This window comes from Onychostoma macrolepis, chromosome 14 (genome assembly GCF_012432095.1).
Source record: "Onychostoma macrolepis isolate SWU-2019 chromosome 14, ASM1243209v1, whole genome shotgun sequence".
NCBI classification, from domain to species: Eukaryota; Metazoa; Chordata; class Actinopteri; order Cypriniformes; family Cyprinidae; genus Onychostoma; species Onychostoma macrolepis.
The window spans coordinates 3,301,395-3,314,782 of record NC_081168.1 but is presented as its reverse complement, the minus strand read 5'-3'; the positions used below and the strand labels follow the sequence as shown (position 1 = coordinate 3,314,782).

General features: G+C 38.0%; 1 protein-coding gene across 1 annotated transcript in view; it reads right to left on the bottom strand.

The window, feature by feature from the left end:
- The window catches only part of enox2 (ecto-NOX disulfide-thiol exchanger 2), a 238,523-nt gene that overhangs the window by 129,864 nt on the left and 95,271 nt on the right, over positions 1–13,388 (bottom strand). Inside the window, exon 2 of the mRNA XM_058797429.1 lies at positions 13,150–13,232. Within this exon, the coding sequence (XP_058653412.1) occupies positions 13,150–13,232 (83 nt within the window). The remainder of the gene's footprint in view (positions 1–13,149; positions 13,233–13,388) is intronic.

The following is a 13,388-nucleotide window of genomic DNA, read 5'->3' as shown; positions in this document are numbered from 1 at the left end:
TGAAAACAGTAATTGAGGAATTAATTTGCATCATCACTCATGAGTTCATTTTTCTTTTTAAAACATTTATTTAAAAAAATAAATTAAAAAAGTAAGACTCTTTTAATTAATTAATTCATTCATTCATTTGAAATAAATTAATATTTATATTCAACAAGGATGTATTAGATTGATCAAAGACATTTAGCCTATAATATCAGAATAAGAAAAGATTTCGGTTTCAAATAAATGCTGTTCTTTTCTGTTCAAACCTATTACATGTTCCGCAAAAAATATTAATCTGCACAACTGTTTTCAACCTTGATAATCATAAATGTGTTTTGAGCAGCAAATCAGCCTATTAAAATGATTTCTGAAGGACCATGTGACTCTGGAAGACTGGAGTAATGATGCTGAAAATTCAGCTTTGAAACACAAGAAAAACATTTTAAAATATCACTGATTTACTGTAATGCAGCCTTGGTGAGCAGAATAGACCATTAAAAAAAAAAAAAAAAAAAAAACACTTAAAATACAGTACATAACACTTCTTCAGAAGTTATAATTATTAGAATTATGTATTGTGTATATATTAATGTAATCAAGCAGTAATGTGAAAAACATCTTTTAAAACAGCTTGGCAAATATGGCTGTTTGGTCTCTTTTGTTTCCTCTGGTTTTTGGAAGAAACATTTTTTATTCAAAGCAAAAACATAAATATTAATACATATATTGATACTGTTTTTTTAAGCTGTATTGACCAGGCAAAGTAGCTGCTGGTTATTCTGCAACTCAAACACAGACAAAACAAACCATCACTGTCGATAATACTGGAAATCTTCTTATATAGGTAAGAGCAGACTTTTGAGTCTGCAAGCAAGTAAATCAAGACGTGCCAAGAGCTGCCCATCGAGGGGTCCATGGCCCATGCGTGACCCCTAACAGCTCTCCAGGCACAGAGTGCATATATATCTCTGATTGATGTTCCTTCTGCCCATGTTGGACAAATTCTGTTCATATGTGCCAAGAGGAAACCACCACCCACGACAGAAAAGGGGCGCATAAACATTAACCGTGTGGATGAGGGCTATATATTATGGAAAAAGCAGGGAAAGGTCGATAAATGAAAGAACATCCAGTTCTGCTGAGTAAGAATGAAAGATAACTAAAGCTAAATTCAATATGAAGATCTGAATACCTGATCGCAAGCAGCATCCCAAAGAAAGACAGAAAAAATAGATTAGGAGTGGCAGACAAAAAAGGAATTAGGTTGCTTTCTGGCTCTGACACCGCTCTCTAGCTGCAGATGGAAATGCTTCAATAGAGCCGCTGATGAGATTTAAATGAGTATTACTGTTCCTGCTCCTGATGGCCACAGAGGAGAAAGACGGATGCAGATCACATACTCAGCGCAGCAGCAGGAGAACTTGCACAACACTCTCTTATCTTTAAAAGAGAGAGAGAGAGAGATGAAGTGGAAGATGAGGAGCGATAGATGTGACGGAGGGGGCTTTCTAGCATGTGGAATCTCGAGTATTTCTGAGTAGGGGACTCGCAGTCAGCCGGCGGCCTCTGACACCAAATGAGACTCATGCATTTATGGATGCGTAGAGGCAACTGATCTGATGAATGTTTCTCTATCTGTAACCTAAGACAAGTGATTCGCTAATGTGTTTACAGAGGAATTTGAAATGTCTCACAGCATCCAGAGGCAGAATGGTGTGCTTCGCATCAGGTGTGGCGTGATGAAACTGCTCATTCTTTGGTTTTCAATCACATTACCATCACAATGTACCACTGTGCTTTAGAGGAACGATGTGTTCCCGCTTCGCCATCGGCCTCCGGGTCTTAATTTGGGAGAGGACTGTTGTGTGCTTATAAACAAGACAAGACAAACTGTTTGAGGGAGGAACATAATCGCCTCTGCACTCTTCTACTCACAATGCAACAGGGAAATGTCGCTGTGTAAAGAGGAGAAAGTTTCCTTCTTTATTCTGTTTACGGTCTCTCTTACAAGTTCACACAAAGATGTAGAGCGCATCAGGGACCAAAACCTCTGACTTGCGTGGATACATTAAATAAAGCAATTCTTTGTGTTTTCCCTCATGAGGGTGTTGCGTAAGTTGCTGTGAACTGTCGGAGAAGTTGTCATGATACCTTCGTAACGTCTTGTGGTGTGCTAGCAGTAAAACCATCACAATGCCAAGTATTATTGATGTTAGTTTCTCATAGCACAGGCCAAATTTTATGCCTGCTCTGTTGTTTTATTAATCGTTTACATTTACACAAAAATCTACTATTATTAATATCAGTGTTTTCCGTGAATTACCTAGGCTGTGGTGTCCCGATTTGGCTTAGTGCACTTATCAAAATGCAAAAGGCTGCAATTTAATTGCTAAAAGTGTTGTTGCAATGCGTGTTTCAGAGCGAAACACAGCACTGTGCTCATTTACACACGAGCAGCTCATGATTCTGTGTTTTCTGCGTCTCTGAGAGGCTCAATTCAAAGTTAATGCAGCGAACTCGATCTCTGCATGTACATTTACGCAAATTTAACACCCACAGGATGGCTAGTCCATATCAAAATGCAGCATTCGGGACAGACCATGTCTGTTTGTTTGCTCCTGTCCCGCAGCCTCCACCTGGCAGGTCTTTCGCTGCAGAACCTCCTCTCAGGTATGAAAAATGTTTCAATTATTCTTGTAAACCAGCCACTTTTAAACTGAGAGCAGACACCATATTTATACCAGCCTGTTTAATTAGGCTCGGTTTAGAGATCAATTCATTCTGAGAGTCTCCAGGGACTCGGAGCCAAATAGAGAGATGGAGAATGAGCAGAAAGAAACAAACGGAGCAGATTTATTAAGAAAAATTCACAGTTTTGAGGCACTGGAGTCTTCTAACGGCTGGAGGAGAACGACCATGTGGGTCAACCATGTCAAAGCCCTGAGGAATCTGCACTTTATCCCCAGGTCCTCTATTCACTAATAGATGGATGAGTTGCTAAAGCGGTCTTTAACATCTGGCCAGAAACCCACTTCTCCTCTTATGAGAGAAAAAACTGAAGGAAGAATATCACTCCCACGATGCCAATGAAAACAAATAACAGCAGGCTGGTGGCAGAAGGGGATTTGGAGGTTGAACGCAAAAGGACAGCCGGCACAAGAGACGGGTGCGAACGACTACAAGAGCTGTTGACAGAAATCAGATACGGATTTGAAAACACAGGACTCATGACATGAAGCAAGTTGAAAAACAAATTTCCAAGACACAACAAACATGATGACAGCCTAAACATCCCGGAAAATGATTCTGTCCCCTACAGGAAATGTAAATGAAATATAATTGCACACATGAAAGAAAAGTCCAGACCGAGTCCAGATGAGGAACGTTTTCTCGCCACAAGAAAACAAACAAAGGCACATTGAGCCAATCTCATTTCCTCTGGCACGTCACGTCCAATCTCTCGTGCCAGCCCATCTTTCTCTCAGTGCTTCATTGATCCTATCCACGCTGAGCTGAAGTTGACAGTTGCCGCAGCTGTGAAGCATCTGAGTCGCTTAACACCAGCCAATGGGTGACACCGCAGTATTCGCAGCTGGAATAAATGAGAATCAATAATAGTAATGACAACACCAGCAGGGCTGACTGAGGTCTCATCCCTCCCGCTAAAGACTGTATTAGTAAAGCAGCGGAACGCGTCTTCTTGTGCACTCTAAGGCTTTGCAACACAACGGATGCCAGAAGTTCTGTTGTATCGCATGAATAAACACAAATCACACACATACAGTCTTTGGATTTAGCACCTCCTGGTGTGGCGAGCTGTGTTTTGAGCTCAACACATGCCACTGATGCTGCCAAATTAGCTGGATCAATGCAGTAGCACAGATAATAACATCTCTGGTGTTCAGAGATGAAACTGATTCACGATGACAGTCGATGTGGTGTGGTCTGTGCATGCTGCTGTGTACACATCAGTGCTTGGAGAGAAGCTGCATATTCTCAAGCTCAGCGAGTCAAAGGTGAAGTCGGCAGGACGGGTCTCTCTGTTGGGATGCTGCCTGAGGGACGCCTACAGGAACTGGACCAAACAGAGAAGGCCTCAGAAAACCTGTATTATGGAATCGTGCCATCCAGGTCTTTTAAGTGGTGAGGAGGTAAACCAAAGACTCGAGGTGAGAGTATGGCTAAAGATCGCAGGGTTATGAATGGGGGTGGGAATCTTCAGGCACTTCACGATCCGATTCCAAAACGATTCTTGATCTACATTTTTTCCCCAATTAATTCTTCTGCTGTGCGAATACATATTTACAACTTGACATTTTAACCAAAATTGCAGTTTCTATGCTTTTTGTTTATAATTGAAATCTCTGTGTCAGTACTAGGGCTGGGCGGTATATCGAGTTTGTACGATATATCAATATATTCTTTATAAGCAGAGGTGGGTAGAGTACCCAAAAACTGTACTCAAGTAGAAGTAAAAGTACTTGAAGAAATATTTACTCAAGTAAAAGTAAAAGTAATAGTCTGAATAGTTACTCGAGTAAGAGTAAAAAAAGTGTCGGATAAAAAAACTACTCAAGTAGTTAGTTACTAGTTACTTTGGATCATATACTGAATATAGTCTATTTTTATTTAGATATATAGATATTTAGATACATTTTTATACACACACACACTGCCATTCAAAATACCTTTAATTTTTTTTAATGTAATTTATTTCAGTGATGCAAATCAGAATTTTTATCAGCCTGATTTATTATCAATGCTGCTCTTTTTTAGCTTTCTATTCATAAAAGAATCCTGAACAAACTGTCACAGGTTCCAAAAAATATTAAGCAGCAAAACTGTTCCCTGTTGAAAAAAACAGCATATGCTGGTATGGTATGTTTTGAAGCATGGGATGCTGGTTTGAGCTGATTTAAACTGGTCCTTTGCTTGTCCTAAACTGGTCCGACCAGCACATGACCAGCACATGACCAGCACAAACCAGCATCCCAGCTTCAAAACATACCTAACCAGCATATGCTGTTTTCAACAACACTGGTAATAAAACAATATATTTGAATGATTTCTGAAGGATCATATTACACGAAAACTGGAGTAACAGCTGATACAAATTCTGATTTGCATCACTGAGTTAAATTAAATTATATTTTAAAGTTTAATTATGTATTATAAATGTATTTAACCTCTGACACGGAGAAGAGTGAAATCTCCTCACACGACCGCTAACGTTACAGAACATCTGAACATAACGAAACAACGCACATTGACGGATCTTCTTCCGTCTGTTCTGCAAAATGTAAACAAATGTAGCCTTTATTTCTGCAAGCGTAAATATTGTGAAAATTTCCATATTAATTGTGTCTAGGCAAGGCATTCCTCCTGGAACTAACGCGGGTTTGGCGGGTGTTTATTTCATACTCTGTGACAGCTTATTTAATGAATCAATTATACATTGTATTTAATGTGTAAGGTACATGTACAACAAACTGGTAATGTCATAGTGGTATCGTGTATTGTAATCGAATCTATACCTGTGGAACCGACAGCACACGCGTTCATCTAATAAAGATCTTCATAGCTAGTAAACATAGCCTTTGCAGATTTGCTTTCAACTGACTGTTGATCCAGAGCCACGTCTTCAGCGCTCTTGATGTTACAACTCTGAGTGAGAACCGCTTCCAGGCGACTCAGCGCGTGCGGCAGGGAACTGACGAATCATTCAAACTGATTCGCGAACCGATTCATTGGTCTGCCAACTGGTTTGATCAAGCCTTCGAACAGAATTGACTCAAAGAATGAATCATTCGCGAACGGGCATCGCTCATTGCCCAGAAAAAAGTAGATGGCGCTTGGAATAAACTGAAGGATTTTTAAATTGTATGCATTAAGATAAAGTAACGAGAGGAGCGTCGCCCACAGTAACAGTAAAAGTACCGTTTTTCACTAAAATGTACTTGAGTAAAAGTAAAAGTACCCATTTTTAATTATACTCTAAAAGTATTAGTTACCCAAAAAATTTACTCAAGTAAATGTAACGAAGTAAATGTAACTCGTTACTACCCACCTCTGTTTATAAGGGATATGATATGAGGCAATACTGTTTATATCGATATACAGTAATTTGAAAACGAGTGCATCTGAAAATACAGCGGAGGACACAGACTGAGCTACCGTGGAGAAAGTGCATAATACAATTTGTTCTAAACGCGTGACAAACTTTATATGAAGGGCTTTAAAAACTCGCAAGATATAGAAGCCTATAGTTTGGTTTCAGTTTAAAACAGCTCTGACAGAAAGGCTGCGTGTGCCGCTGATCAGATTTTCCTAAATGCATAACTTACATTTCACAGGTATATTATCCATCTTTAAATGCTAGAAAGCCATGGAAATATTTCCATTTTGCTCTCAGAAGTGCATGAGCCTTCTGCTTTGAGATTCTCTGCTAAACTTCACAGACTTCATTGAACAAGCGCGCATGCGTGCCAAACAGGCGTAATGTAATTCTGACTAAAATATACATTTTGCTGAAATATTTGTACACAATAAATGTGTCATATGTAGAATTTTAAACCTACAAGTAAGTGTATTTGTATGATAGCACTAACTAAAGTGACTGTAATGGGGTAATCAAAACTCACTGGGGTAATTTACTCAATTAGTCTGTGCTTTTTTATTTTTATTATTATTTTCATTTTTAGTTTAGTAAATTTAACTTCTGCTTTAAAAGCATTATTTTTGTTTTTAGATTGCAATGTTACAATGTTAGAATGTAATTTTAACCCTTTTTTAAACATAATATATGGTTACATTCACTTTATTTGTTTATTTTTTTTAATCCAAATACAAAAGCGTATAAAATACAGAGATATATACCGCATACCGCAAATCAGCCAAAAAATGCAGATATGAATTTTTGCTCATATTGCCCAGCCCTAGTCAGTACTGCCATCTTAAAAGTAGGGTGTGAATCTTCACTGGTTTCACAATTCAATTCAATTACGATTATCATTATCAACTCAATATCACAATGTGTCACATTCTCAGTTTTCAATTTTACTGCACATGGCTACATTTTCATATAAATCTGATATCAAATTTATTTTGTGCAAAATCTACTTTATTTTTTTTTATTATACAAGCAGGCTACTTTTTAAAAAAATAGCAAACAAAAGAACGTACATAATGTGAAAGTCTGTCAGTGCGTGAGTTTCGTGCATCTAATAGTGCTGCATTCCAAACAGCAGAAATAAAAGCATATCTAAAGAAAACACGGCAGGTGGAAGCACACACTGTCAAGCAATGCGCACGTGTCTCACAGCGCAAATTCTGTGCAATGAAGCCTGCCGAGTCTCTAGCGCGCACAAGTGCCATATGCGGGAGAAAAAAACCAAGCTCAGAATCGATTCAGAATCGTTGAAGAGAGAATCGCGATGCATCAGAGCATCTATTTTTTCTCCCACCCCTAGTTATGAATGATGAATCCACAGTGAAGTTTAGTCTCTGCCTGAGAGGATGGGTTTCTGATCAGCCCAACAGTCAGTTATCTGACTTTCTGTATATCACATACAAAAATGGCTGGAATCTGTTAACAGAATGCAATAATTGTGATTCATCATTTCGCAACCGTCTTTAGACATTAGAATGAAATGGTATGTGCATGTCAACACACACATACTGTATATAAATGAAAGAAATTAATACTTTTATAGAGCAAGAACACATTAAAATGATCAATTGTAACTTGCTAAAAGAGTCCTGAAAAAAGTATCAATATTTCCACAAAAGTAAGGCAATAAGAATTTACAATCGCAGCCATCGTAAGCACAAGCGACTACTTTCTTAACAAATGAACAAATAACCGTATATATAATATTATATGGTGATATTAAGAGTATAATAATATTGATAAAAATTCAATTAAAATTAAAGCTCATTAAAATGTAACACTTTTGAAGGACCAAATTTTTTTATACGACACAGTTCCACTGATATTTTCTGTATCCTCTGCACAATAAAGCCTTCTCTACAACAGCACGTAGAAACAAAGCAAATCATGTTTGTCAAGCATACTATTCCTGTCTAATTAGTTGATTCTTGGCTAGTATAAACCTCAAAGAGAATTTATACAAATAGTAAAAAAATATGGCAAATGTTCGAAATCTGGGCTTATAACCAGAAGGTTATAGGTTTAAATCTCAGAGATTGAGCCATGAACCTTGAGTTTATGTCAGAAGAACAGTGCAAAATGTACTACATGCCACTTTAAATAAGAACAACAAATAATCAAATTAGCAAGTAACTGGTTTTCATGAACTCTCTCATTAAACTAAGTGAAAGTTTGGGAAGCTCATTTAGCTACTTGCATCGCAAACATCCCAAAACCTGCTGGCAATTTATTCAGCTGAACTGAACAACAGCCTCCTCCGAAACAACAACTCCTGTGTGGAACGAGTAATTCAGGCTTTCGGTTCCTAAAGGTTCGAGGAGACATTAAACTTCCGTTACACTGAGTGAGAAGTCTAGCGCTACGAAAGGCTAGAAGCCTTTTGAGACTCTGGCAGCTGAAGTCGTAGCTGCTCCACAGCCAAGTGCTAAAGCATGGAGGAGAAACACATGTAGCTCCTTACTGGAAACAGAGCTGTTAAATATCCTGAAATGTTCCCCTTGCACACCGAGTCCTGGTTTTACTCGGCTGAACCTGCTTTCAATGTTCTAAGTGGAGTTCCTTCACAGCCATCTTCCTTTTTACAATACAGATGTTATTAATACCAGCTGCGGCAATGCCTCATAAATGATTTATTCAAAAGCCGAAATGATTCCATCAAGTCCATTCAAACAGCAGAGGCCAGGGAATGGAAGAGCTTCTCCAAACTGGTCTGCAGGGCACAAGCTGAGCCATTAATCTTCTGAAAGCTTATAAAAACAACTTAACTGAGAGATCAGAACCTGTCTATCTGTCTTGGAGAAAGAGAGGGGGGCAAATGTATGTCACAGAGCATTAACGTCACTGACCTGACAAATTTATCAAGACTTTTGCTGCTTTTTCTCTTTCTCTCTGACATGGCAAAAATGGGAAAACATCCCACTGAGGCACTCCAATTCTGCACTGATGGGATTCAATGTCAAAATTTAATAATGCTACACATTGACCTTAGATTTCCATCTCTATATATCTTTCAGTGATATAAAAAAATATATCTTTTTTCAAGGAACTAGTAAAGCAAGTACAGCACTGTTTGTTTTCCAGAACTAAAGCCATAGAAAAAAAACTGTAGGCTATCCAACAACCAATCTGAGCCTTGGGCACCAAGTACTTGAATAGCTGCCCTGGGGAAGAAGGCACTTAGTTGCAGTCCATACAGAGGTCACATTGTGCTGCTTAGCCAACAATGCACTAATATAATTGTACAAGGGTTACATTCTTGAGGCACTGAAGCGGTCAGATTCACACCGGGCATCATCGTGTTGGCCAGCAGATGTTGTGAAATAAATAATGGTGAGTAGGGAGGGCTGTAATTTCTCAAGGTCGACTTGCAGCCCGTCCTTGCCTCCCTATTGTTGCACTGATTGTGGGCAGCTCAGAGAACCAGATCCAAAATTAGCTTCAAGCGAGCACTATTCCACTTATGCCCCTGAGAGTGGTGATGATAACTTGTCACAAGGTCTACAAGCAACACTCAGGAAGGTGTGGCGCTGGAATGTAGATCACAGGTGTACGATGAATAGAACGTGTGTCTATTCCTAGGAAAACATCTAACGCATTAGCAAATATACACGTTGACCGTGTGAGATCGACTGCAATGTTGGCCAGATGAATAAACAAGGTGCCTGACTGACCCAGCTTACAGAAATGTGTGAGGAATTATTCTGTGTCTATTAGAGTTGGATCAATACCAGAAGTTTGGCTTTGGTACGATATCAGGCTCTGGTACTGCAGTATCCTGACTAAATCAATATCTTAGGTTACAAATGAAAGGACAAACAGAAGAAAAGGACAAAAAAAAAAAAAAAAAAAAAAAAAAAGGCCCTAGCCCTTGTGCATTGCTCAAAACAATCAAAGGTATCACACCCTTTCAAAACAAAACAAAATAATCAAACAAATAAATAAAATAAAAAGTCACATACATTAATTCCATTACTATTAATTAACATTGTTTAAATATATATATTATATATTATATATTATATATATATATTATATATTATATATATATATATATATATATATATATATAGGCTACTTTATACAAAATAGGACATCTTGGGGCTGTTCACACAAAATACATTTTTGCACTCCACTGCACTTCTTTTCCATTGTTTTTCTTAGCTAGATGGACATGCACTCATGTCTTGTGTCTTTTAAAAAAGACAGCACTCGAGCTTTAAAGAATTACAGCTTTTAAGAAAAAAGTATCTCTAGACCTGGCATTTTTTTTCTTCCATTTTAATGCTTTTAAATGCAAAAACATGTTCTGTGTGAACGGCCCCTTGCAATCACAAAGCAAGATCATACAGTATTAACAGGCACTGCTACTATTCCACAACAAAAGTGCTTTATGGATTTGTTCTGAAGGTATTCTGTAGTTTTTATGTAGTGACAAATTAATTTATAATCGGGTTTGTACACTGCAAAGCTAAACTGCACCATATCTCTGAGTCAACAAGCAAGTTCAGACTTATTTAGAGCTTAAATATAGTCCTGGAAAATGATGATACAGTGGCAATTTTCTGGTACCGCAATAATTATTTTAGTACAGTAGATATGAAGAAACCTAAAAAATTCAAACACATCACACATTTTAAAATAAAAAGAGAAAGGTATGATTAGAGAGCACTTTGTTGAACCAGAAGGCAACAGTTTCTGCAGCGGTGAGTTGAAATTCATCGGGTTTCTGTATTTCTGTCCTCACCATTGACCTCTGAGGGTGAAAACAGTTCCCTCATAGAAGAGTGAATCACGGCCGAGATGTGAATTTGTCAATTAAAGATGGTGGAGGCATGTGTGGCGTGTAAACATATATGTAAACGTGCTTTTAGCAGAGTGTGTCCAGCACAGCAGTCTCTTTATTGGGTGTTTGGTGAGCGGCGAAGCTCAAAGGACGCTCTCATCAATGGCATACAGTGTGTTTCCTACACCTGCCCCTGGTGCACACATGAAAGACTGCTCCGGGGGGTGGAGGGACGACTTTAAAAACTTGCATGAGCACACAAATAAATACAAACATGAACTAGCAGCACAGATGGAGCTCTATGTGTGGATGCACAGAGGAGCCCATAGAGGCTACAAATACTGACGTCTGACCGCTAATCTGCTCCAGTTAATTACATTTCCAAAAGTTTCGCCGCTCGTTATGGGTCAAGCACAGCTTCTCTGTCTGATGACAGCCTGACGCACTGTGGCTTTTTGTCGACTTGGCGTACAGTCCATAAAAACAGTTTAGACGAGACCCTAACTGCTGAATAACCATCTGTGCTCCGCTGAACTTCAATCAAACATGTAAACACCAGCAGATGAGAAACTGAAAACCATACCACTCTATGACGCACCTTGTTCTCACTAGACACAGCATGACAAGTGTCCAGTGACAAGCAGGCAAATTTTCCTGTCCACAGTGAAAAAGTGGAATTCATTAACAATGAGAACAAATTTAATATATTGATATTTAATAGGTAATTAGACAGGCAAATCATTACACAAAAGATCAGTTAACTGTATGTTACTCCTACGTATTACAAGACTACACTGTAAAAAAAAAAAGTTTAAGGCAACCAGCAGAATTTTGAGTTCTCTCTGTTGTATAAACTGAATACAGCATGTTGAGAAAACTCAAAAATCTGCTGACGCTTGTTGCCTTAAACTTTTAAGTTTCCTCAACTTTTAATTTTTTTTTACAGTGTACTACATAACTAACTAAATGCATAACAGAAAATATTGATTAGTTATTTACAGTATTATTCAAATGTTTGGGGTTGGTAAAATGTATTTATTTATTTTACATTTTTCAGACAAAAAAAAATTATCACCCATCTAATCACCAAGTCTACATTTAAAATGAACTAACATAAAAATGACTTAAAATATTTCAATATTAAATATTTATAATATTAAATTTTATAAAGGTTTTAAAATATTTATTGCTGTGATCAAAGCTGAATTTTCAGCATCATTACTCCAGTCTTCAGTGTCACATGATCTTTCGGAAATCATCCTAATATTCTGATTTGCTGCTCAAGAAAAATTTCTTCATATTTTTCTTGAATATATCCTTGATGAATATAAAAATAAATAAATAAAAAAAAAAGATTAGAAAAAAAAACCCAACCTGAATGAAGTATTCACGGGAATGTTTTTACAGCACTATGATATGAAATTTCGGGTCAACAAGATTTCATTGAAAAGTTACATTACATTTCACGATGTGATAAGAACAGAAACAAACGGCGCGGTGTTCTAATCACTTTTACAGTGTGCTGAACCTGCACCGGTTGCTATGTGAGCTGTTGTTTTTCTCAATGGCAGCTTAATAGCTGTGCTTGAGCGTCTCAGCTGGAAGACATGTCATCTTTAGATTTCAAAACCCAGCAGGTGTCTGCAGGGGGCCCGGAGCAAAACCATCCACCATCAGACTCGCAGCACACAGACTGGACCATAGTATTAGCAATTTCCCCTCCTCAACACACACTCATGCTCAGGAGAACAGGATGTTCACAAGGGGAAAGAAAAACAGACAAGAGACAGAGAGACTGCTTGCATCAAGAACAAATGCACATACACACTTGGTCAAAAGTTTGGAAGTCTCGCATGCTCACCAATGCTACGTTTATTTGATGAACAACAAGTTTAAAAACATGTTTAGTAAAAACAATCAAATTGTGAAATATCATTACAATTTAAAGGGGTGGTTGACTTTTTTTTCTATGGGGTGCATTCAAACATGTTTTTCATGCTTCGTTCTTTAAAAAATGCATTATTTTTCACATAATTTGAATTATTCTACACCGCTCTATCCCTTCTCTGATAAACGCCCCGATTATTTTCTGGTTTTATGAAGCCCCTCCCTCAGAAATATGCGATGGGCACAGATTGGTTAGCTGGTCCAGTGTGTTGTGATTGGCTAAACCGCCTCTAGTGCGTGTCTGAACCAAGTGTGCTGCACTAACCCTTAAAAGTGAAGCCATCGCGTCTCGATCGCTCAGGTGGCTGGTCCCAGTATAGGTCATAAACCCCGCCCTCTCCATGTAATCTAGTGGGACGTGAGACAAATTAAATCATTAAATTTCACTTCAAATATTTAGTTTTCAAAGATGTTTTTGTCATTTTATGTAGATTTGATCACGCCGATGTAAGTTCAAGTGTTTTTTAAATAAGTTTGGTTTTAGTTAGTTAAGTGATGATATAA